At 38.1% G+C, this 26,328-nt stretch overlaps 1 protein-coding gene across 2 annotated transcripts in view; it reads right to left on the reverse strand.

Annotated features, from left to right (window-relative positions):
- Nucleotides 1–26,328, reverse strand: part of Cap-D2 (CAP-D2 condensin subunit) — a 410,800-nt gene that overhangs the window by 312,939 nt on the left and 71,533 nt on the right. For both annotated transcript variants that reach the window (XM_067148430.2, XM_067148432.2), the window contains exon 5: nt 14,951–15,101. In XM_067148430.2, the coding sequence (XP_067004531.2) occupies nt 14,951–15,101 (151 nt within the window). The remainder of the gene's footprint in view (nt 1–14,950; nt 15,102–26,328) is intronic.

Genomic DNA, 26,328 nt, shown 5'->3' on the forward strand with positions numbered 1-26,328 from the left:
CAGCCTTGCTTAACACCGGTATTGCTATGGAATGGCTCTCCAATAGAGCCGTTGCCAATGACAGCTGCCATCATATCAGTGTAGAGCAATTTCAAGATGGCAATAAATTTCTGCGGAAAGCCATATAGAACTAAAATTTTCCACAAAGCTTCTCGGTTCACAGAGTCAAAAGCCTTAGTAAGATCAATAAAGGCAATGTAAAGAGGTCTATTTTGTTCTCTACATTTTCCCTGGAGTTGACGAGCTGTGAATATCATATCTGTGGTTCCTCTAGAAGGCCTGAAGCCACACTGACTCTCTGGAAGTATTTTCTTCACCAGGGGTACCATACGATTTGCCAAGATTCGAGCAATAAGCTTCCCCAGGCACGACAGTAAGGATATTCCCCGATAGTTATTGCACTTTGTTCGATCCCCTTTCTTAAAATTGGGAACTACCAGACTGTCTCCGAAATCAGGAGGCATTTCTTCTGTGCTCCAAATTTTGACAATCAGTTCATGTATGTGTCTTATTAGTTCCTCACCTCCTTCTTTGAGAGCTTCCACTGGTATACCATCAGGACCAGAGGCTCTGTGACGCTTTGCTTGATTTACAGCATGCTTAGCTTCATCTAGTGTTGGTGGGGAGCCAAGTTCTTCATTGATGGGAGCTTGTTTTAATATATCATACACCTGTTCATCAATAATCGAATCCTGGTTCAAGAGGTCTTCAAAATGCTCTTTCCACCTATTCATGATGGAGTACTGATCTTTTAAAAGTGTACTCTTATCACTGGACCAAAGAGGATTCCTCCCAAAGGTGGTGGGACCATAAACGGCTTTTGTCACTTGTAAGAACTGTCGTGAATCCTTATCTGCTAGATATTCCAACTCTTCTGTCTTTGCTGTCCACCAAAGCATTCTTGAGCTCACAGGTTTTTCTTTGGACATTTGCTTTGGCAATACTTACAGCTTGTTTCAGAGTGGGAGTTCATGTCCCTTCGCCATGCTTGCAAGGCTTTTCTCTTCTCTGAGATCAGTGCTTCAATTTCTTCATCATTTTCATTAAACCAGTCCTGATGTTTTCTGGTCTTATATCCTACTGTTTCTTTGCAAGCATCTTGAATAGTGGTCTTCAGACTCTCCCAGTGTTGCGTTACATCAGGCTGATATTCCTTCGGCAAAGTCCGATGAAGGAGCTCTCTGTATCTTGAAGTAATTTCTGTATTGCCAAACTTCTCGGTGTCGAGAGTATGTCTGAAGCTCTTCTGTTGTTTCCTCCTCTGGGTGGACAGTGACAAGTGCATCACTGATCTAATAAGTCTGTGATCTGTCCAACAGTCATCAGCTCCCGTCATTGCTTTGGTAATGAGAACATCGTGTAGATCTTGCTTGCGAACGATTACATAGTCAATGAGGTGCCAGTGTTTTGATCTAGGATGCTGCCATGATGTTTTGAAGTGATCCCTTTGGCGAAAGATGGTGTTGGTGATTATCAACCCATGCTCAGCACATTCTGAGAGGAGTCTTAATACCATTGGAGTTTTCACTGCCAACTCCCTCCTTGCCAATGACACCATTCCATACTTTACGGTCCTTTCCCACTTTGGCATTAAAATCACCAAGCAATATGATTTTATCTAGGCGACTGATGTTTGATAGGATGTCATCCAGATCTGAATAGAATGTTTCTTTGGTGTCATCATCAGAGTCTAATGTGGGGGCATATGCGCAAATTACTGTGGCATGCTGATTGCCATTTAATCAAAGTTTAATGTCATGATGCGTTCATTACGTCTAGTTGGAAGCTCCAGCACGTCACTGAGAAGCTTATTCTTGATAGCAAAGCCTACTCCATGTGTTTGTTGTTCACTGATAGGTTTACCCTTCCAGAAGAAAGTGTATCCTGCTCAGTTTTCATTCAACTGACCTTCTTCAGCAAGACGGGTCTCCTGGAGTGCTGCTATGTCGATATTGTATCTTCGTAACTCACTACCCACAAGGGCTGTTCTCCTTTCGGGTCTCTCATTTGAAGGGTCATCATTAAGTGTTTTTACGTTCCATGTAGCAAAATATAATTTCTTTCTTGTTCGACTGCATTGAGGTGATACCATTGGACGCGGTTATCCAATCGGTACTAGAAGTGGCTGACTATGTTTAGGGCACCTTTTCTAGCCCCTTCCCCATGTGAGGTGAGCAGAGTGGACCCTAAATAGGACTGCTCAGTCGTAGATGCAGCAACCGAATTGCTCTACAGCCACAATCCTAAGCAAGGCGACCGATCACACATCTACCGCCTACGTGCCAAGTTATCACTAGAGGCTTCCAGACATCACAATTCTGCCCCCGTCGCAACTTCCTGATCGCCGCAGGACTTTTGGAAGAGTCAATCTGTTGTTGGAAGACTGCTGTGCGTGAGATTCTTTTAGAGTGAGAGTGTTGCTGCACTTCAACAAACGCACTGTACTTTATGATTTAAGAACTGTTTTCAATGGCAAGCCGATGCAAGACGATTGAAGGGTTCCTAGTCACTGCAGCCTTTGTCCGCCATTCCAACCGAGGAGGGACTTACTGTCCTTACGCCTGGTCCGCCGTTGAGGACTTTCTATGCCGTTGACCAAATATGGTTCATCCGCCTTTAGGGGAGTTTTCCACCCCAAGGGCAAGTTTGCCCTGACGGTACAGTAGGTATTGAATAGGTGAATAATAAATGTATACTTTGTAAATTGAATGTGATTACTGTACCGATAGCCGATCATCTGTAATGGAACTCGATGTGTTATGATATGTCCACATGAAAGGCTACTTGTTTGACAGGTTACAACGATGTGTCTCATGACCACTAGGCAGCTCTCGTGCAGAACTGAAACGTTAAGTTCCAAGGTACGAAGAGCCAATTACATACTTCAAGACTCTGCCAAAAGCAATGAAAACGTTTATTGCTCATATTAGAATATGAGCTACAGAAAACACACAAAACACCATACAACATGTTACTTTATAAAATGTGGGAACGGAAATGTACTTGTAAGGGAACTCCGGATTTTGAAAAATAAATTTTTATAACCGAATTTGAAGATTCAGGCGCCAGGTAAAAATTTTCAGACGCCATGGCGACTGGACACCCAGTACTTTTTGACTCCTGGTTATGAGTTATTGGTGAACCATGTGGCGATTTTCGTGTGCGGTGTGAATTGATTTGCTTATTATTTTGTATGTTCAGTCCTCAGCCCTAAGGTTGGTTGGATCCTCAACAGGTCTGCCATCAGGTGTCATAGATGGCCTAGGCATCACTGAAGAGGCGTACTAGGGAAATGAGGAGTGAGGTAGTTTCCTGTTGCTTTCCACATCGAGCCAGAAGTTGCTATTACATATCAGTCTGCCAAGACCACAGAAATGCATGCATCAACCGATCCTATGAACAACATTTTCACACCATTCATAGCAGGGACTGGCTGCATAAGGAATGGCATTACTAGCATTGTCAAAGTCAAGGATAAGACTGAGACAGGTCAATGAAAGTAACAAAATTGGTCAAGCCTATACCCGAATACTTAGTGCACAGTAAACACTAAGATCGAATATGTTGATTTGTAACCTGGTCCAGACTGACGGGATGGAGTGCTAAAATGTAGAGGTGAACCCCAAACATCGCATATCCCGTGAAAATGAAGAGGAGACGCAGGCCACGTGCAACCTGGACCCTGGCAGTCAAGTCAGTAACTTATCAATTCAAACGTGTAAAATAATGTTCTTCTCATATTCTTGTTATTCATGTTATCATATTATTTATGTAAGCATAATTTGGGGTGTAGTAATAACATTGGAGAAGTTGGCCAGTACACTTGATGGTATGTGTTATTTCATACGCATTTTAACAGATCGGATCCTCTAACATATCAATCTAGTATTATTCAGGTTATAATTAGGTATGTTAAAACTGCGTTGTACGTTTTGCATGGAATTGTCTTTGAAATACATTATACTGGTAAGTCATACTTGAAGTGTTGAATTTATGATTGGTGTTTGGCATATATATAAATATTTTTGTTGGTCTTCGTTTAAATGATATACTGAACGCGATTATGTGTTAATGAATGCTGGTATGGATAGACACGACGATTATTTTTATGATGGTAGCAACAGATTCTTCGAGATATATCAAAGGTATAGATCATATTCGAACTTGAACTATCTGCATTCAGTAATGAAGCATGGTATGCGGGAGATGTTCATGAATTTATGACATATTTTAGTTTAATCCTGAGTATTTGATGTTCCTCATTCGAATCCCTGTGTTACGTTATACATGTTTTGACACGCACGTGCATCCTATTGGGAGGAGTTATCCCACATGTTGCATTCATGTCCCACACAATAGAGATAGACCATAGACAAGTGCACTCTTCATTTCTATACATGTTGAGTAGTATATTGACGGAACCAAGGTCATGAATTATCATTTGAAAGCTACCATCAGTCCATCTTTAATGTAAATGACTCATAATTTGATCACTACTGCTATGTCTGAGCCATGATATTTAATACTGAGATGAGGTTTGAATGGCACCATTCCTAATTAATTAAATAGCGCATATAACTATGAGGATATCTACCATTTATTTAATTATAGCTTAATTGTAGTTATTTCTGAGTTAAGTCTTAGTGTAATTCAGAGATATGTTGTTGTGTTTTTTATTTCATGTGTCAAATATGATTTTATCTTCTTGTTTTTGTCTCATGTTATTGTAATTGTCATTTCATTCAATTACTTCATTAGGGAGATATATCCCCAGAGATAGGTGTGCGTACTGTAACTTTAATTGATGATAATAATAATAAATAAATAAAGTATATAAATATATAAATAAAATTACTCAAAAACTTAATAAAATTAATAAGCATAATTAACCGAAATGTCCGTAGTATGGGCGCCAGATTTCACCAGAATGGATCCCTCGAATTTAGATAAGAGCATGATAGACTTTATATCCCAGGGCGTGTACATAATGCTGCGTACTGGTACATCTGCTGCAGGCCTTACCTAACCTCCTGAAAACGACTAATTAGGTAGGAACTGCACCTAGGTTCATCAATAACACTGATTCTAAAATAGCCAACTATATTCTTAACAAATTTCATGCATGAGCACCTCATCAACATACAGCATTATACATATAATACACACATAAAATATTGCTGGAAGACTCCATATTTACAACAACAACAATAATGAAAATCGTGGGAAAACGAAAGCGAGAACTAAGCTACCATTTGTAGATAGTCCGATGAACAATGTACATGTATGAAGATAAATACCCTTCACTGTCTCTATATCAATTCGACTTACCGATTCTCATAATCGGCAGTTATCACATCACACAGATACTGTACCTTGTACTACTGTGTTCACATATTTTAACACTTGTAAAGATATATACACACGTCTGTCGATCCTCAACATAAATTATGGAAAGTCTGAGATAGCTTTCACCAACATATAATGCTAGGCCACCACAAGTGCTACAATACTTAATGCGCAAGCACTCTCCACAATCAGCCACTTTCTACGAACATAACCAGACTACGCTCCACAAACGTTTGAAGTCCAGTCCATTGCAGCCGTGTCACTCCAGTACCGTGTATCAACACCACTTCCTTCCCGTACAGTGCCTCAGTTGTAGTTGTAGTTATCTTCCTTCTCGTTCCTTTACAATCACCTCTACAATCACCCTTACAATGTCTCTGGTTGCCGCCCTATGATCAACCTTTATAGACATCAACATCCCCCTCCTCTCAGATGATACGTCTGGATTGGTGCTTGCCAGCCAATCATGAGTAAACCTCTTCTTTCTCCCAAGTTATAAACAAACACTCGGGGGTTTTACATGAATCATCAAATTTCCCTGGTACAACAACAAGCTCATCTCATCAGGCTGGGATATATACATGACTAATGGAATTTCCTGACACAAGTACATCAACAAACACTGGGGTAGCCAGATGACTCATTCAAATTACCAGAGTTATTAAAGCAATGTTTTCCCACTCCTGCAAAACAAATTACTCATACCTACATATGTGGATATCTTCCAGCTTACCAATATAAATGGCAAAATATATAAATGAAATACTAATACTACTAATAATAATAATAATAATAATAATAATAATAATAATAATAATAATAATAATAATAATAATAATAATAAATCGAATACTGACAATAATATCTCTCGGGGGTGTGATATATGTACTATCACAGTACCATTATGTGTTTGAACTTCCATGGGTGTAGAGGTCATCAGGGCAAATGTTATTTAATAAAGGTTAGATTAGATTTGTTTTATTTAATTTTCACTGCAGGAAGAGCGTTCTTAGATAGGATCTTGTTACGGAAATACATCTGTATAATGGAAAATGATATGATTTGGTAAATGAGATATATATATATTATAACAGAATAATTTTAAATCTGGAGCAGCTGATGTTCATACGACAAAATGACTATATTTGAATTTACGAATTTCAACAGACATTATACGACGTATGGATAGTAATTGAAAGAGTAAACTAAAGATTGATGTAAACTAGTGCTCGTATAATGGAACAATGATATTCGCTAACCAATGCAATTAATTTTTCCACTGCATTACGTTGTGATAGACTTATGCCAGTAACCACTAGTCCGTATTTTATGGGAGCAACTTAAATATTGATTTCAATTACAGACTTGAATGTTGTCAGAACAATTAATTGAGAGGCAGACATGGGAAAGCACTTAAGTCTAAAAATCACTTTTATTTCGCGGATATGCAAGTAAAAAGCAATGCTGATGGCGTGGAGAAACAAGTAAGTCCGTCCCTCATTTAGTTCAGTTCCTCTGAAGGTCACTAGATGGCATCAGTTATAAGTCCAGGCGCCTTGGCATAGAGGAGCACGTATGTCCGTTGAACCTTGTCTGTGTTAGGCGGGAGTGGTTCTCATTGCTTCATGTCATCATAATGTGTGGAGTTGCAGAGTTGTTTATTAGCTAACAGTGACGAATTCGTATTATAACAGTGGAGGGTTTCTTATGATAAATACCTAACTTAAAATGCAAACAAATCGTCCCCTTGACTTCCGTCGTGATCAGCCTCGTCCGTTTCAAAAGATAAGTACTCGATGAGCTTTGAAGGTTATGTTTAATTGTTTTATCGTTTCAACTGGTGATAGGCTATAGCAGCGTTTTCCGACTTTCCAGCCTAATTGCAAAAGGTGTAGCAGCAAGTGTACAATGAATGAGGACCTGCTTCAAGGAGCTAAGACATTGCATAGCGATTTCTTGAAAGAAGATTACTCAGCGCGCTCTAACTTTCTCATGGGACTGATGAGTTTAATCCCTATTCAGAGAAGTAGAAAGAGGGTTTCAACAACTGAACAAGGGGGTGATTCACCAACTACTCGCGATCGTCAGGTAACTGTGGCTTATAGATTACCAACCTCTGCAGACCATGTTAAAGTTTGCAGGAGGGTATTCTGTGGTGTCTTGGGGATATCAGACGATCGCCTAGGTCATCTAATAAGTAAGAAAAAAAGAAGGGCAGTTAGTCTGGAAGGACACAAGAGGGCAAAATCCATGCTCACGTGCCCATAAATTCAAATATACTGATGAAGATAGGGATCTTATCGAAGCCCATGTACAGTCTTTAAAGCGGAAGAGAGCCATTATTCTAGGCGTCAATCGTCTCAGCTTTACTTGAGCCCAGACCTTAATGTCCACAGGATCTATAGGCCTTATCAAATAAAGAATCCTGAACGTCAAATGAGTTACAGATTTTTAGCAGGGTTTTCAAGAAAGAATTTCCGAAGTTGAAATTTCATCATCATCTCACAGATACGTGTGCAACGTATGATCTTTTGAAGCATAAAATAAAATCTACTGAAGGGCCTGAAAAATTTGGTTTAATAGCAAGGCGTAAAGTACATCAGCGCAAAGCTGAGAAGGCAAAACAACTACTCGATAGTGATTGCTCTCAGTCCCGATCACCTGCAGGTGCTGCTTGCACAGTGAGTGTAGATATGCACAAAGTAATGTTCACACCCTCACTTACTCACTCAAGCATGTTCTATTGTAGACAGCTTTCCAACTATAACTTGTGTATTCATGTTGGAGATACAAGCAACAGTTACATGTGCATGTGGCACAAAGGCATTGCTGGGAGGGCGGGGGGAAATGAAGTAGCATCATGCATCGTGAAAGTACTGAAATCAGAGTTCACCCATAAGAGACACACAGTTATCTGGTGCGATAACTGTGCAAGCCAGAACAAAAATCCGCATGGTCCTGATGGCTCTAATTTATTTGGTTGCGAAAGACAATTTTGAAACTATTGAACTCAAATTTTCAGTTTCTGGTCATTTTTACACACCTTGTGACCAGGACTTCGGAATCATTGAAAAGCAGAAACGAATCTGCAGAGCAATGGTTCCGCGAGTTGGGAGACATGGTCCAGGAATGCAAATTCGACAACCCTTTCAATTACATAAAATCAGCTTCGTGGTCCGTATCGCACTTCAACAGATTCACAATTAAGTATTTATTTATTTTCCACCTAGTCGATACAATGATTGCTTAAGGCAATTTTTAACAGTCAAAAGTGGTACATTTTTCGTATATTATCAACATCTTCAGCCACATAACACTGTTTAGATGAAAAATATATAAATTGACAAAGTAATGCTTTACAGGAAGTGTCCTTAAAATTAACATGTTACAACTTACGATGGTGGATTACTTAGATGATGAGTACAAGGGATTTTACCACAACATTTGCTTATAATTCAATTTATTTATGCAATCCGTTGTGTTTTTTTCATCTTTCTGAACTTTACAATGGTTTTGGTGTGTTCTTGAACTTTACAATGGTTTTGGTATTATTGTTATAATAAATAAATCATTCAAACAAGGGCTTTGAAACAGTTTTTTGAATAAATAATTCAAACAAAACCTTTGAAACAGTTTTTTGCTTCTCCTGTAAAATTGCAGTTTTCGGCTTAAGTGCTTTCAAATGTCAGCCCCTGAATTCCTATTTTATCAATTTTATTTTCCAATTTGTAATTTAACAATATTCTCTGGTTTCGTCGAAGTAATAGCGTAGGGATTTTTATTGAATAAAATGTAACCGACTATAATATCTCAGTTGTTTTCTGTGTAGAATAGATGCATTCAACCATCCATGATCATATACAACATTATTACATCAATTAGTATATAATATGTCCTAAATATCATGAATACGCAAATTGGGAATAACAATCATGATTAGATACAACCATCTTGTATATCAAATAATATAATATTACGTTCAGAATGTCATCGCATATAAATTCATTGGAATTATTCTATGAACTAAATTTACAATGTTGAAAATTGATCGCCCAATAGGATTCTAAATATAATCAGGTTTTCACGTCATTTTTGAGCGTCGGTCATCTTGGCAACATACGTAACCCTGTTTAATCAACATCATGGCACCTTTAGCTAGCTGTGGCGTTCATCAACTCCAAACTGATCAAATTGGTAAGAGGACCTGTGAAAGACCCTGAGTGCAAAGATCCATACCACCGACTGTACGGACGCAGTACATCTGATCGAAGTCAGTTGTTCCAGCTTCTTTACCGTATTTGAAAATAAGGGCTGGCAAGGACAATCAGCCTGATTTAGTTAATTTGTTATAATTGTCAACTCCAGGTGATAGTGAAATATTCTTTGATGTTACCCAAGATATAATTTCAGGTCCCTGCCACGACATGTTTAGGTTTTTAACTGAAGGATCGACCATTGTATGATATGGAGCTTGATCTACAACGACAGCCGACCTTTGAGGCAATAAACTCAGGACTTTCGTGAACCATTCTTCATAACGAGTCAAGTTCATCTCATTGTGGTAATCACCACTCCTTTTCTTGGCAAAAAAACAAAGTGCAGCACCGTCAAGAAATCCTTCTTCATTTCCAATCTGCAAAATTATTATGCATTTCCCAGCTCCAGACGGTGTTGTCAAAGTTGTTTTCTAAAGCATCCAGCATGCTTTCTTGCCACCCATATTTCCTAGTATGGTTCTGTCCGTACGAAGTCTCCTCTGTAAAGAAGATCTTGTAGTCCTGTGCTCTTAAGACTCTAATTTGTCTAAGGTAGGTATGTCGGGATGCAGCAACTGTCACAGATTCCATTAGCACTGTTTTTCTGTTTAGTTTTTGTGAATCGGAATCCCAAGCTTTTAACTACGTTCAAAAGCAAAGAAAATGACATGTCAGGAAAATCTGCCATATTTTCTAACAGTTTCATGAGAAGGCTTTTAATTGTTTTTTTGTTTTTGTTTTTTTTGCTAGGGGCTTTACGTCGCGCCGACACAGATAGGTCTTATGGCGACGATGCTTTTAATTGTGGGAAATACCTTATTCATATAAAAATCATGTATATTTCTTGGTATTGTGCCCAAAGTAAAATCATCCAGATGAATTTTCAGACACTCCAGTCTCACACATTGCTTCTTTCTTGGCCTGGATGACGTATTTCCATAATTTTCCTTTGAAGTGGCTCCCACTCTCTTCACGGACGACAGTGATAATCCAAGACAATCTGCCACTTTCTGATACACAGGGAACCTCTTGTCCCCTACCTCTTCCCCCACATTTTGAAATAAACAAATGGCACTGAAAATCATTGCAAGTTCACCCTCTGATAAAGGCATCTTGAAGTGACGTGGCCAACATACAGAACATATGACAACTGAAAATACTGTAGCTTGCGGACGAACCAAGGTCACAGGCTCTCCATTTTACAACTGCCTAGGGCGACTGAACACGGCAACACTGCACCCGATTTCTCCTCTCCGTCTGCTGTTAATCGCACGGTCCGGATCACACAAACCCTCCCTTCAATATTACTCTTCATAAATTCGATACCACACTGTAATGTTACAGTGGTTGTAGTTTCTGATAACCACGACTGAGTGCTTAAAAACAAGCCCAAGTTTCCTGCTGTACGTTTAATCCTGGGCTGAGAAAGAGTTACTTTAGCAAAATGATAAGAACTTCCTTCGGGGTTGTTGAAAACAATTGTAACTTGAGTATTGCACTACGAACACATGTGGTTATAACATATAAAAATGTCATTATCATCTGACAAGTAGTTTTCCCTGTATATATTCGTAAGTAAGCACTTCCTAGACAATACTTACTACAACCACAAATAAAAAATATTTAATGAAATTCAAAAACAATGTGTCTTATATACACTACTGCAAATTTAAACGAGGAAAATATTAGTATAACACACATTGCAATAGGTCTATTGGCTCATTTGTTTCCTTGAAACAATACCTCCTGATCTAAGAGATGCTCTGATAGTTACGATCTTCTAAAAAAGGAGACAGAACTGACTGTGGTAACTACCATGGAATTACCCTTCTGTCTATTGCTGGGAAAATACTCGCTCGAATTCTATCCAACCGCCTGATACCTCTCGCTGAAGACTGCTTACCTGAAACTCAGTGTGGATTTCGACCTAATCGCAGCACAACAGATATGATTTTCTGTGCTGGACAAATGCAGGAGAAATGCAAAGAACAACATCTACCTCTGTACATGGCATTCATAGATCTTGCCAAAGCCTTTGATTCAGTTAAAAGAGATGCCCTGTGGAAGATCCTAGCAATAATAGGCTGTCCTCAGAAGTACATAAATATTCTTAGATTGCTGCATGATAATATGAAGAGCATGGTTCTTGTCAACAATAAACCTGGAGAAAATTTTGAAATCACAGCAGGTGTGAAGCAAGGTTGTGTGATAGCTCCCACTCTGTTCTCAATATTTGTTGGGACTATACTTCATCTTGTTGATGGGAAACTACCAAAAGGCATAGAAATTGAATACATGACTGATGGACTGTAGACTACGAGCCAAGATCAAAATTTCCACTACATCCATCATTGAATTTCAGTATGCTGATAACAGTGTTGTTCTTGCAAACTCTGAACACGATTTACAAGCAATCTTAAATGCATTTAATGAAGCTTATACAAGTATTGGCCTAAGCCTTAACATCCAAAAGACTCTGATCCTTTACCAGCCTGCACCCAACTCCACCTCTGTATGTCCTACAATCACAGTCCAAGGCAAAGTTCTGAAGAACATAGAACATTTCTCATACCTTGGCAGCCATCCCTCAGCAAATGCAAATCTTGATGATGATATTCATCACTGCCTCAAATATGCTAGTATGGCTTTTGGTCATCTTCAGGTAAGGGTCTTCGATAATCATAATATCAGTACTCAGCCAAGCTTTATGCGTACAAAGCTACAGTTAGGTATACCCTCTTACACATGGATGCGAAACGTGGACTACCTACAGAAGGCACGTACGATGCCTGGAAAAATACCATCAACGTTTCCTGAGAAGGATCCTGAGTGTGAAATGGCAAGATCAATGCACTAACATCAGTGTTATGGAAAAAGCTAACTCCACTAGCACTGAGGCCATGATTATCAAGCACCAACTTCGCTGGACAGGCCATATCATTCGCATGCCTGAATTTCGTCTCCCAAAACAAATTATGTACTCCCAGCTAAAGGATGGTCATAGAAAACTCGGAAGACCACAAAAGTGTGACAAAGATGCACTAAAAACCAACATGGAAAAGTGTCAAATGAAAACTTTTTTTTTTTGCTAGTTGTTTTACGTCGCACCGACACAGATAGGTCTTATGGCGAGAAAACTAACAACTGGGAAGCTACAGCACGTAACCACAGAGTCTGGCGTCGCAATGTCTGGGAAGAAACTCAGCGCTTCGAGCAAGAAAGGCAGAGAACAGAAATTGACAAGCACACAAAGAAAAACCAAACTACACAGCCAATACCTAACAGAACAAATGTGTGTCAAAAATGTGGAAAAATTTGCGGTTCTAGGATTAGCCTCTACAGCCACTTAAGATCTCACAAAAACTAAGTTCTTCAGGAAGACAATCATACTCATTTACGAGGGATAGCCCATCAATGGTTCATTTGTAATTAAAGCCTAAACTCAAGTGTCCATAACAAAAATAAGACAGTAGTTTAAACTGTGTAATTTCATCAGACAGGTGTGTTCTGACTGCTCATTACAGTTGTTTCAGTACTGGGTGGCCAAACATTTGCCACTATTCATCCAGGTTCATTATGTGAAAAGCAGTCAAATATACATGTCAAGTGTACTATGTCCACATATATAGCCAGCAACCGCCTACCTAAAAGGTATGAAGAAATGTGTTTAGGGGTTAACAAAGCCTCTTTTTTCACCATGTTTGACAGAAAATCACCCGTTTTTATTTACTTTTCGGGATATTATGTACTTCATTAAATCGTGAAACGAAATTTTGAAAATCTAAGAATAACCAAACATATCACACAATATCAACTTTCTTCACACCATACAAAACAGTCAAGAATAATGTACACATGATACGAATTTCAAGAAAATCCTCTGAATAGTTAAGAGTTTTTTAATATTTTCTGAAATGTATGTTCGGTAGTGTAATAAACCCTCTAAAAAGGAAAATAAGTTCCTAAAACTGTATCCACATACTACTATACGATCAAGGGATCAAAATCTACAAGTAAACTACTAAAAGTCCAGCCCCGCGGTGTAGGGGGCAACGTGTCCGCCTGTTACCCGGCGGCCCCGGGTTCGATTCCCAGCCAGGTCAGGGTTTGTTTTTTTTTTTTTTTTTGTAAATGATTAATATCCCTGGCCTGGGGACTAGGTGTTTGTGTCGTCCTTAACGTTTCTTTCCTGACATTCAACACACTACACTTCCGCAATTACACTTACAAGCAGCTTCATATCATATGGTGCAAGTACTGGCAAAAGATCTCTAGAGGTTGACACAAAAAACAAGTAGCATTTTATTTAAAAACTACTAAAAAGCAAAAAATAACATTCATTTTTAACAAAACACAAAAACCAACTTCAAACAAATATACACAGAAAATTGATTGAGAAAGTCACTACGAAGTTTTTTTTCTAAAATGCACATAGATATGAATAGATTGTAATAATTACAGTACCCTACTCAGTTATTTCACATGTTTAATATGGCATTATTGTTTACACCAATACCAAAAATGTATTATGATTAATTTATGAACAGATATCATTAGATGTTGGTGCCAATCTTTACAGTAGAAGTAACTAATGAATATCCATATACCTATGCTAAATGTTGAGAATTAATTGCAGTTCCAAAAAAAGTCACATTTTTGATGACTGCTTTCAATGACGCGAGTTCGCTTGGGTTGCTCATTCATTAACACTAACTTTGGCAACTTTTGGCTAGAATCGAAAAGGGTTCAGTTAACTGGACGGGTGTTATAAGTTGCCAGATTTTCAAACAGTTTATGTTTAGTATGTAATATTTGATCTAGATTAGGTTATTACAGCAAAACACATTAAAGATTGGCCCTAGGTACAAAAGATATGTTTTCTCATAATACATTTTAAGTATTGGAAATAATGATAAGATGATATTACACATATGAAAAAACTAATAGTGTAATTATTACAATCTATTTACAGCGACTAAAGTCTCAGCGAATTTTTTTCTTACTTTTCAATGGTTTTCTAAATAATTTTTGTATGATATTTTCCTTGAAGTCAGTTGTTCATATTCTTCTGTTTTTCTGTTAAAAAGAAATTTGTTTCACTACCAAGGTTCTTGGTCTGCCTTCTCTAGAGTATTTTTACAACATCTTCAGTGATTTCTGAATTATTCCTAACATGCTAATCACCACAGCATTATAAACATCAGTATTATAAACATCAGTATTTATTTGGATGTAATTTATGATTTCCCCATTTCAAGGGTAAGCAAGTCTGTTTTGAACTTTATGGAATTGGTTAAAGCATTTTGACAAACACTTCACTTAACAGGAACTATTAACTATGAACTCACTTGTCCTATCCTGATGATCATACTAAAACCATAATTGTAATGCTTAACCAGGGTACCAAATATCTGGCAAATCGATTCTCTCATAGGCTTCATTTTGGCCAGAGTCACGCCTGTATCTTCTAGAGCTGTTAAGCAAGCGCTGCCCACTAGACTGCAAAGAGAAATACAAGAAATAAAACAGCTTGCGTAACTATTATATGAATTTTATAAAACATGAAAGCACAATGGACTTGTTACTTTTAAACTCCAACCATGTTAATGGCAATCTAAGAATAGGCAACCATGTTAATGGCAATCTAAGCATAGGCAAGTCAATGATCACACCAAAATATTCAGAATCTGACAAATACGTCTAACCAACTGCAAGAAAACCAAAAATGAAAGGTGCAGATGACCAAAGGGAAGATTCGTCAACAGAGAATGACAATCAGTGCAACGAAAAGCACAATGGTAAAAGTGACAAGGAGCAATAAAATTTGGACACAAAAATACTTGCAATGAGGAATCTCAAGTAATTAGGAAGAGAAACAATGGATAATTCTAGACTGGAACAGTGAAATAAAACTTAGATTACTCCATAATAGAATTTGGAATTTACTAGAGAACAAGCCCATACCATCCATACGATGGAACATCAAACCTTGAGTAGACCCCGTTGCGCTGTTCAACAGGAATAGGCTGTGCACCAACTACAGGTTTATAACATGTTTTGGAAACAATATGTGCCTATCGAGCATTGGTTGAAATTTGTGTCTATAATCATTAAGATATGTGACATTATATGTTGGCCTTAAAGCCCAATATCATTTCTTGGTTTATTTATTTATTCGTATAAGAAGCATACAATTTACATAGCATAATGGTACTTAATGACATATATATCAAATAGTGTCTGCCCAGAATTTTGCCAAAATATGGGCATTAAGTGTCGCAGCCATCAAGACCTCCATTGTGCAACTTAAAGGACACTTACTACAGTTCATGAAACGGGCTGTGGTTTTGTCTTCACCAAATTCCCATAGCCTGGATGTGCCAGGAAAGGCCCAGTTTACGATATTTATTCTTGATCTACCAACCTCAGTGCGAAGCCTGTTCAACAATTTCCAAGTAGACCAATGTTCCCAGTGTCCTGGAGGGAGATGTGGTAGCATCCAACCAGCAAGTTGAGGATTTCTAGTTCTCCATAATCTCAAACTTGTGGATTGAACAGATTCGTTTAGATATTTGGTTGTATTCAGGAAACTCTTCCTAGACCTCTATCTTCGGTGGACAGGTTCATATCCATACAATGGGTGTGCACATGAAGCAAGTACTTTAGTTCTCTCATTCATGGATGCAACTTCTCTTCTAATATCTGGTGGGGCAATTCCAGCCAATAGATTCTATCTCGTGGTGTTTGATCTCAAACAGCCAGTGATAAGTCGACATGTTTCATTTAGAGAAATGTCAACTTGTTTAGCATGACTGGATCTGTACCAAACAGGGTAAGCGTAATCTGCAGCGGAGTAACACAGAGCCAGGGCTGCAGTTCTCAACGTCTTTGGATGTGTACCCCAATTGGTTCCAGACAAGATGTTTCTGGCTGACACTTTCTGCTTGATGTTCATGCAGTGTTGTTTGTAGGTGAGAGCACGATCCAATATTACACCTAGATATTTAGGTGTTGGGCAGTGATCTAGTTCTGCATCTTCCCATACTACCTACAATTTCCTTGACGTCTGTTTGTTCTTTCAATGGAAGGCACGTACCTGACTTTTAGATGGGTTAGGCTTCAATTGGTTTGCTCTGTAGCAGTAGGATAGTTCAGAAATAGGGATGGGGAATCTGATTCATTTAGAAGAACTGATTCATTTGAAACGATTCACCAAAATGATTCGTTCATTTGATTTGTTTATTCGATTACCATGTGACAGAGAGCCGAAAGCGAAACCATGGACTTAGATGAACCATTCCGTTATGTTCTTTATAACTGCTACTGCTTTACAAGTTTACAAGTTACAAGAAGTGAAATATTCAAGGTAATTGCTAGCATTTTAACAAGAGTAATACCCTTTTTAGAGGTTACAGTCGAAAAATGCTACACAACCATCCGACAAATCTTTTCCAAACTTAAGTAGCTACCATTCGAAACCATACCGACAATCGATATAGTAGATATGAAAATTTTTGTGGCACAATGTTCCACGCATTACTTCGCAGTATTTCTCGAGAACGAGAACGGGAAAGTAGAAGTAAACTTAATCTAACATTTTGCAACGAGATGGAAGTTGAGTGTATATTACAGTTCTGTGAAGTGTGCGACTTGAAACGACGTGATTTCTTATTTTTTTAAAATATATTTTTTCCTGTAAGGTTAGGTTAGGAGTATTTGACTTGTGAACTGGACTTTAAGTTCACGTTAAATAAAAAATAACGAAGTCGTTCTTCACAAGTTGTCATCGATTCAAAAATGGTGGATACCCCATTTGGCGATATGAATCAGAACGAACGAGGAACCAAAGAACGAGTTGTGGCCGCCACCTCTCGATTCAGCTTTCGATTCATAAACGAGTCGATTCATTTTGTTCACTGAATCATGATTCAATTGTTCAGTGCAATGATTCGTTCATTATGAATCACTCATTCTGAATCTCCCCATCTCTATTCAGAAAGAGCCTCGGATAACTTTACTTCTACAACCTCAAAGCAGTTTGCTTGAGTAGCAATAGCTCAATCATCCGCATATATGAAGCTTCTGGTGTCAACTGGAAGTGGTTGGTCATTCGTATAGATATTGAAGAGCAGAGGGGCGAGAACATTGCCTTGTGGCAAACCAATGTTTTGTTTCCTCCATCGAACATTCTGATCCTGAAATTCGATGAAGAACCTACGATTTTGGGGAAGATTGCAAATGACTTGTCATCTTGCAATCTTTTGTCATGCTGCATAATTTGCGCAACAGTATACAATGATTAACTGTATCATATGCAACAGATAAGTCTATAAAAGCCACCCCTGTGATATTATGATTTTTGGATCCATCTTTGATATACTGTGTCAGATGGAGGACCTGTAAAGTATAACTTTTCCCTTTTCGGAATCCTGCTTGCTCTGGGATGAAAAGTGGTTCTACAAACTTTCCCTTTTCGGTATCCTGCTTGTTCTGGGATGAGATGTGGTTCAACGATCACTGTAAGTCTTTCATAGATCATCCGTTCTAGAATCTTGTACAGATAACACAACAGTGAGATAGGTCTGTAATTTTTCGAATCGTCTGGGTCTTTTCCTGGTTTGAGAATTGTGATTACACTGGCTTTCCTCCACACACGTGGTAACCTGCAGGTGTTTATACAGTTGTACAGTTCTAGTAACCATTGTTTAGCAACAAGTCCAAATTGCTTAATTTGCTCAATACATATTTCATCTAGGCCAGCAGCCTTACCATTCTTACACTGATTTATTGCTCTGTTCAGCTCAGATAAAGTAAAAGGTTTAGTGAGTGTATCTGTCTCCTGCTCATAATCCCTCTCAATTCCTTTATTCTGAAGTCGACATGGATTAGATGGTTGTCCATTTCGTAGAAGTTGAAGTGCAATTTGGTTTGCTGTGACAATGGAATGTGTTGAAGTGTTATTAGGATCATTACTGAGTCATCTAAGTAATCCCCAAAGTTTTTGACTACTACTATCCATGCCAATCTCTTCCATCAACCTTAACTACTGTGTCCGTTTCACTTCAGAAATAGAAGAAATGACTTGTTGTCCCATTGTGATAGTGTCATTGCTGAAAGGGTTTTCTCTGAATAGTTTATAATACTCTGCCAGGAGGATAGAGGTTTCTTGAGTTAGACCTTCTATGTAGTTTGTTCTACATCCTCTAGAGATTGTAGCTCTAGAACACTCCCTGATGATATTAGTGAACTGTTGATATGCTTCTGGAATTGGACTGACTGGTTTGATCTTTTCATCCAGTAAATTGGTAAATCTTTCCCAGTAGGCTTTCTTAAAATTATATCTCCTTTTAAAGTAGACCTCTTGAGGTCTAATGGCAGGTACCAGTTGACTCATTATTGGGTGATGCTGTGTATTCGGAGTAGGAGCACATACAGATTTAACGCACTGATGTGCTATCTTCTCGCTCACAAATATTAAGTCTGGATTATAGCCCCGCTTCAATCTACCACTGTTAAAAGAAGAAGAGCTTGCTATCATGGATAAGAGACAGATGGTGTTCCTCATCCCATTCTAAAACATTCTCACCACTCTCGCCTTGTTCATAGCCCCGAATACTGGAATGGCTGTTGAAGTTGACAATGAAGAAAGATACTTTCTGATCATTGAGATTGTTAGGTGGCATGAACGAGAATGTTACATTAGGAGGTTTATAGGACCGAAACTATAACCGAATTGCTCAATTCTACTGTGATCGTTTCTATATCATTTTCTTCTGTAATTGATGTGGACAGTATCTGGAGATCTGGCTTGACGAAGAATGCACTACCCTATTGTCCGTACGGTCTCTCTGCTGCCAATTTCATACCTGGTATTCTAGGACATGGTCAGCCCGCCTGGTGGCCATGATCGTTAAGGCGCTGAAGTCTAAAACGGTCTGACGCCAAGGTTAGCCGGTTCAAGTTCCGTTGGTCGAAAAAAAATTTCACCATCAGAATGTTGGCCGGCAAGGGAGGGGAGGTGGTGGTATACAATTTCTAATCACTAGATTGCGTGCCAAAAGCCTGGATTAAATTCCAAACCTATCCGCAGTGCTCATATGGAGTGAGGGCATATGACACTGTTGATGGTGATTAGTCCGTCGGATGGTGATGTTAAGCCTTGAGAGAACCCCTTGGTGCTATTCGACATGAGTAGGCTATGTGCCGGCACCGGGTTTCACCCTCTCCCTACTATCATACAGTATATCACGTCGTTCGTTTCATCTCATTAACTCCTCTGATAATGTTGACATCAGTTAGGGCATCTGGTAATAAAAAACCCGCGACGACAGATTCATCTCACCTCATACCCAACCCCGTAGGGAAACGGGACAAGGGTTGGACAAACATTCTAGGACATGGTTGGTGTACATCACTGTGAGTTTCCTGTACACATATTGCATCACAGTTTGTTGTTTGGCAAAGTTCTTGTAAGAGATGTAGTTTACAAGTTGACATACAAGTAATTTGCGTGGATTGCTCAACGACTGTGAATGTTATCCATGCACCGAACTCTGGCACTATCTAGCGGTTAGTCGCACTACCTCAAGAACAGTCACTTGTCGAGTTCAACTGTTTGTGACAATGAACTGACCTTCAACTGTTCTGAACCTTCGGTGTAAGAAGCATCACGCGATTGCTGCGGCTGCGAAGATTTACCTTCAATTCAAAATAGAAAAAGGGAAGATATTGGAGGAATTTCATCCTGGGTGATTAAATCACCATCCGGCTACAGGCCGTAATATTTTCGGGATGGTTTGATGATCATTTTTAAACGTCTTGTTCATATTTTATTTTATGAAATACTTCTTCTCATGCAGAGGCTGCCCTGCAACAAAGTATACTTTTACATTTATTTTTAGAAGAGAAATAGATATACTGTACTTGAGAAATGTTGAAGGTAACCTAATTGTAACAATGATTTCTTAGAATTATCAGTGAGCCCCTTAAGGCTACAAGGACAATCTCCCGTAACGTTGTAACTGGCAGGCATCTGTTTCCAGAAATTAGCGGCAAAAGCGGGAAACGTTCCCCTTGCTCCAATCATCAGACCTACTATGTCGATTTCCTCTATCTGGTATTTCTCCCTATAGTAAGGAATTGTTGGTAAGTAAATATTCCTCTTCTCTAGGTTAACATCTGAGGCTTATGGCTTTCAAAGCAAATTGTGGGGTCAATGATGTAACCTCTCTTCTTATTCTTGAAAGCAATGATGTCAATCCTTCTGTGGCTTCCGTTATCCGCTAAGCCATGAACCTCTTCAAATACCTGGAAACCATGGTCTTTTAGCGTTGTTGCAATTAACGAGCGGATGTTATGATGACGCGTATTCCTTAAAAGTTCACCATGAGGACAAGATCCCAGAACATGCGCAAGAGTTTCAATCTCCTTGAGGCAGCGCCTACAAAGGGAATCGTTCTGAGATCTTCCTGGTACCAATCTAACTGCTGAAATGTTTGCTGTCATCTTAATTGCTTCACGTCATTCACTACATGATAAGCCTTGATGGTCTCGAATCCAGAAGTTGGCAGGAGTATATTCATTGTACAAACACACACCTCTTCCTTTCTGCTGTAAGTTACACCACTCACTGAATGCCCTTTCTCTCAGTACTCTTCTCACTTTCCTGGCATGTTATTTCTAGGCGTGGATGTAGCAAATTGTCAGATGGAGGGACACTGAGGGATTGTAGGGAGAGAGTTACTTCTTCTTTCAGGTTTCTTGTAGCATTGATGTATTCGTCACCTGAGCTTAATAGTACCTTACAGATATTAATGTGCTGAAGATGAGCTTCCCAAGTGGTGCAGGAGAGTCCCAACCCCTTATATTTTTTCTCAGTGTAGACCATTCCATTATTAATGTCTGCAGGTATTTGAAGAATTTCCTTAAGAGCACTTCGTATTAGTATGTCTGTATCAGCAAGAAACTTTTTCAGAATCTTCTCTGGCTTGATAGTTTGGAATGGGTATATGAGAGATGGGCATATACCTGTGTTTATTACTTTAAATTTCTGGTCAGTCTGTAATAGTGGAGAAGAAACCAATTTCTCCATTTTATTCTGTAATTTTTTAAGCTCCTGTGTAAGTAACATCATCAGTCTTCCCTTAGTATCTGGATGAAATTCAAGTAAGGTCTACATACAAATATTTAGGACTATCGCTATGACAGTGTATAGGTTTTTGGGCACAGTTTTCTGCGAAACATTAAAAATTTCACCTTAATTTCTTGACACGGCATAAGCCCAAAAGCCTATACACTATCACGTCTATAAGTACGGGCCGTGAAAGCATTAATGGCAACATATCGCTGTGATGTTTGGATTTTGTACGTCAAAATTGTAATTACGCTAATCTATATTACCTTGGTGATCAAGAAATTGTGGTAGGCAGAAAACAGTAAATGTGTTCAAAATCGCTTAAATCTTTTTGAATGTAAACCTTTAATTAGAAATGAAATTTGGGGCTTTCTTATTTATTACTAAACAAGTAATCATTGGTTTTGGTAACATATATTAAATTTGGTTGGACAATATATTGTATAAGGTTGTATTTGTGGATCTAACTTATTAATCATATTAGCTTGGGATGTCAATTTCTTTTACTTTGATTCGATGGTGGTTTACCTTGCTTAATCCTCTTTTAATATTACATTTAACTCCTTTAATACCACCAAAAGCTAATGTAAATGAATGAGTTGAAAACTGTTTCTTGTGGCTAACTCGGGTCATTATATGGGCAGCCATGTTCTTTTCCTCTGATAACGTGATCTTGTTGCTATAGCACCGAATTGTAGACAGTTTAAGGGGTGTGTTCTTTGTTTTGAGGTCGACATTTGAGGTTTGACCATTGAGTCTAGTTTCGACTGTTCTACGTGTTGCATTTGTTTTTAGAATTGGTGGTTGACCTAATCTGTTATGTGATATTGAGTTTCAATTGAATTGCTCCTTTGAATAATATTTCTTTTGCAAGTATTTCCTTACTTCTTTCTCCCTTTAAATTTCAAATTTATTCTGTTGTTGCATTTTATACGCGTGTTTGTTGTGTGACTTATGCTGGTGGGAGGTAATTATCCATCTTACTAATTACATGAGGGAGTCACATACAGTAGACTATTTTCAGCTCAATTAATCTTTAAAAGTAATTCAATTAATTCTGAATTGTAACAATTTGCATTGAAAGCATTTTCTCTTAATTTTATTAATTGGTTATATATCAATTGATGTAGGCTACATTTTAAATCATAATAATTTGATTTTTCCCTAAGGGAGGCTGAGATTTTATTTTTAATCAATACTTTTTTCATAATTAAAGTTTCAATATTTTTTGAAACTGGTCTGCTTATTTCATTACAACACATTAGAATCATTCTGTATTGACGGTTTTCACTTCACAAAGGAAAAATTTAATGTATCCTGCTATTCAATACATAACATAATTCCATCATTAGATGGAGTAATAAAATTCAAACAATTTTAGACTTGTTTGAGTCATCTTCAGTGAAATAACGGGGGTGGGGAGTTAAAATTATTTACATAATACAAGTTTAAAATGTGCTAAAAACATAATGAAGGAACAAATGAAAAACAAAACAGATGTGATGGAAATAAAAAACAATGCAGTATACAACATTTCCATCATTAGATGAAGCAATACATAACACGTTGAGACAAATTCAGTGGGGAAAAAAAGGATAATATTATACATAATTGAATCTAAAAAGCGTGTTAAACCTAAGAAGAAAAGAAATAAAAACAAATGATACAGACTGAAACGAACAATAAGTGCTTATAGTGAGATAGCGGACCCCTTAGTCTAAACTTTTTTTTTTTTTTTTTTTTTTTTTAAGTTTGATACAATTCAAAAAACAGGATAAAATCACTGTGTTGAAAATTCAGAACTGACAGTCTGCCTTTGTAGAGTCACCATCACTACGAATGGCTAGGAGGGGAGCAAAAAAGCTTGAGAATCCAAGTTTGAGAGGAGACAAGAGGCAGTACACAGAACACTCCCGACAAATACACAAGTTACAAACTAGGGACAACAAGAAAGTAACACATACAATACAGACATTCTCTAACAAAAAAAAACAAAAAAAAAAAACCTCTACCAAGCTCGATAACTGCAGTCGCTTAAGTGCGGCCAGTATCCAGTATTCAGGATATAGTGGGTTTGAACCCCACTGTCGGCAGCCCTGAAGATGGTTTTCTGTGGTTTACCATTTTCACACCAAGCAAATGCTGGGGCTGTACCTTAATTAAGGCCATGGCCGCTTCCTTCCCAGTTGTACCCTTTCCTGTCCCATCATCGCCAAAAGACCTATCTGTGTCTGTGCAAAGTAAAGCCAATAGCAAAAAAAAAAATCTCTTCTTTCTGATACTCCGATACAGTACAATTCTCCAATAGATCGCAAATATGAAGGAAATGAAAAGACAACTTGACTTTCAGCAAATTACATGAAGATTTTAAACTTATTTTATTCGCCCCTTCAAAACACACAACTCGTACCTGTTTTATTATAGAAGTCAAAATATGTTAAAAACATCAAGACACTTCATTAACAAACTGTTAGAAAAACAGACTTCCTATTACGCAAGTTTTATAAAAGCATAATACCATTTAAATTAGAAATAAGACATTTTAAAACTTAAAATAAGAGCATTTAACATTGTAATACAGAAATCTTTGCTAGTTGCTTTACGTTGCACCGACACAGATAGGTCTTATGGCGACGATGGGACAGGAAAGGCCTAGGAATGGGAAGGAAGGGGCCATGGCCTTAATTAAGGTACAGCCCCAGCAATTGCCTGGTGTGAAAATGGGAAACCACGGAAAACCATCTTCAGGGCTGCCGACACTAGGAATCATACCCACTATCTCCCGGATGCAAGCTCACAGCCGTGCGTCCCTAACCGCACGTCCAACTCGCCCGGTCAAGCACATTTTAACACTACAATGTATCAATGTAACTTAGAATTAGTCATCTAAAATTAGAATAAGTAGTGTTTTAACATTATATGTTATTTCAACAAAGATCAAGGTTCTTCAGCAGCTGAAGAAGGCCCATACATAGGGCCGAAACCGGTACTGTACTGTAAAATGTTTTAAGTACCATATAATAAATAATACTATTGATTAGATGGAAAATCCAATCTTTATAGTTGTGATCATCAGACAAAATGTATGCAAAACAGTATCTCAGTGGAGCATAGAATAGACCAGATGGGAACGGACCTATGAAACACCGTGGTGCAGTGAGAAACATCTGTAGCCAGGGAGCACCAGTCGCGCTTAACCCGACTTGTAAATGCTAGCTTCATACAGCGCTTGCGCGATGAGCGAATTCAGAGTTTAATAAAAAGCCAAAATGCATAGGGCCGATTGCAGAAACGGTATTGAGACGATGTCTACGGTTAAACAATGCCTAAGTATGGCTGCCACATTGCAGAGACGTTATTTATCACTTAGACACTGTCTAAAACCGATGTTCAACCGGTCATATTTAAACACTAAGTAATAATAATAATAACTTAAATGTTTCCACCTTTTCAATACAATATATTCACAAAATTACAAAATTATACGGTACTAGTTTCGACCCATCTAGGGGTCATCATCAGCCGTATTGGAGCAAAGATCATTTGTGGCGAAATCCTAAGACAATATTATTTTAAAGAATAACAAGTGAAATGAGATGTTATGGTAATAGTTAATAATACAAGGAATATACATAATAAGAGGTTTTTAACAAAGAATAAAGTATAAATGGGGTGTTGTAAAAATTATAATCATGGAAATCAGTAAGTTCTTGTATTGAAATGAAATATGGCTTAGGAAGAGGGCTTAAGGTGGGGCTGAAGGGTGCGGGAGAAAGTGTAATTGTCTTGGAAAAGTACCTTTGATTAAATTTAGGATTGAGTTTAGGTTGGCTGCATTATTGTTTCTGAGGAAAGTGATAAATAGATCGAAGAGTATGTTGGGTTTCTCTGAGATTTCATTGAGATTGTGACTGGCATTAAAGTATTGGTCTAGGTGTATGTAGTAATTTTCCATTATGTTCAGTAAAGGGCCCTTGTTTGCTAATACGAGGATGTCCATGTCTTGTTCAATATTGGTGAAATTATGGTTATAATCTTGCATGTGTTGGCCGATGGCTGAAAACTTGTTGTATTTTATTGCGTTAGTGTGCTCGTGGTATCTGATAATGAAGTTTCTCCCGGTTTGCCCGATGTAGGTTTTTTTACAGGTGGTACATTTGATCCTATAAACTCCTGATTTTAAAAAACTGCTGGTCTTGTTGATGTGTGAAGTATTGTATAAAACATTCATGTTCTTATTGTTGGTTTTGAAGGCTATTTTAATGCCTTGTTTCTTAAAGATGTTGGTTAACTTGTAGATATCATTGTTGAACGTGAAGGTGGAAAATGTTAGAGGTTTGGCTATTTCTTTTTTGAGGCTAGTTTTTGGGCGATGTTTGTGTTTATTGATTATCCTTTCTATAAAATGATTGCTGAAGCCGTTGAATTTTGCGATTCCGCGGATTGTGTTGAGTTCGTTTTTTAGATCTTTATTGGACATAGGTATGCTGAAGGCTCGGTGAACTAGGCTGTTGTATGTGGCTCGTTTGTGGGACTGGGGGTGCACTGAATCTTGGCGAATGGTGGAGGCTGTTTGAGTGGGTTTTCTGAAAA

The sequence above is a fragment of the Anabrus simplex genome, chromosome 5 (assembly GCF_040414725.1).
Source record: "Anabrus simplex isolate iqAnaSimp1 chromosome 5, ASM4041472v1, whole genome shotgun sequence".
In the NCBI taxonomy this organism is placed as follows: Eukaryota; Metazoa; Arthropoda; class Insecta; order Orthoptera; family Tettigoniidae; genus Anabrus; species Anabrus simplex.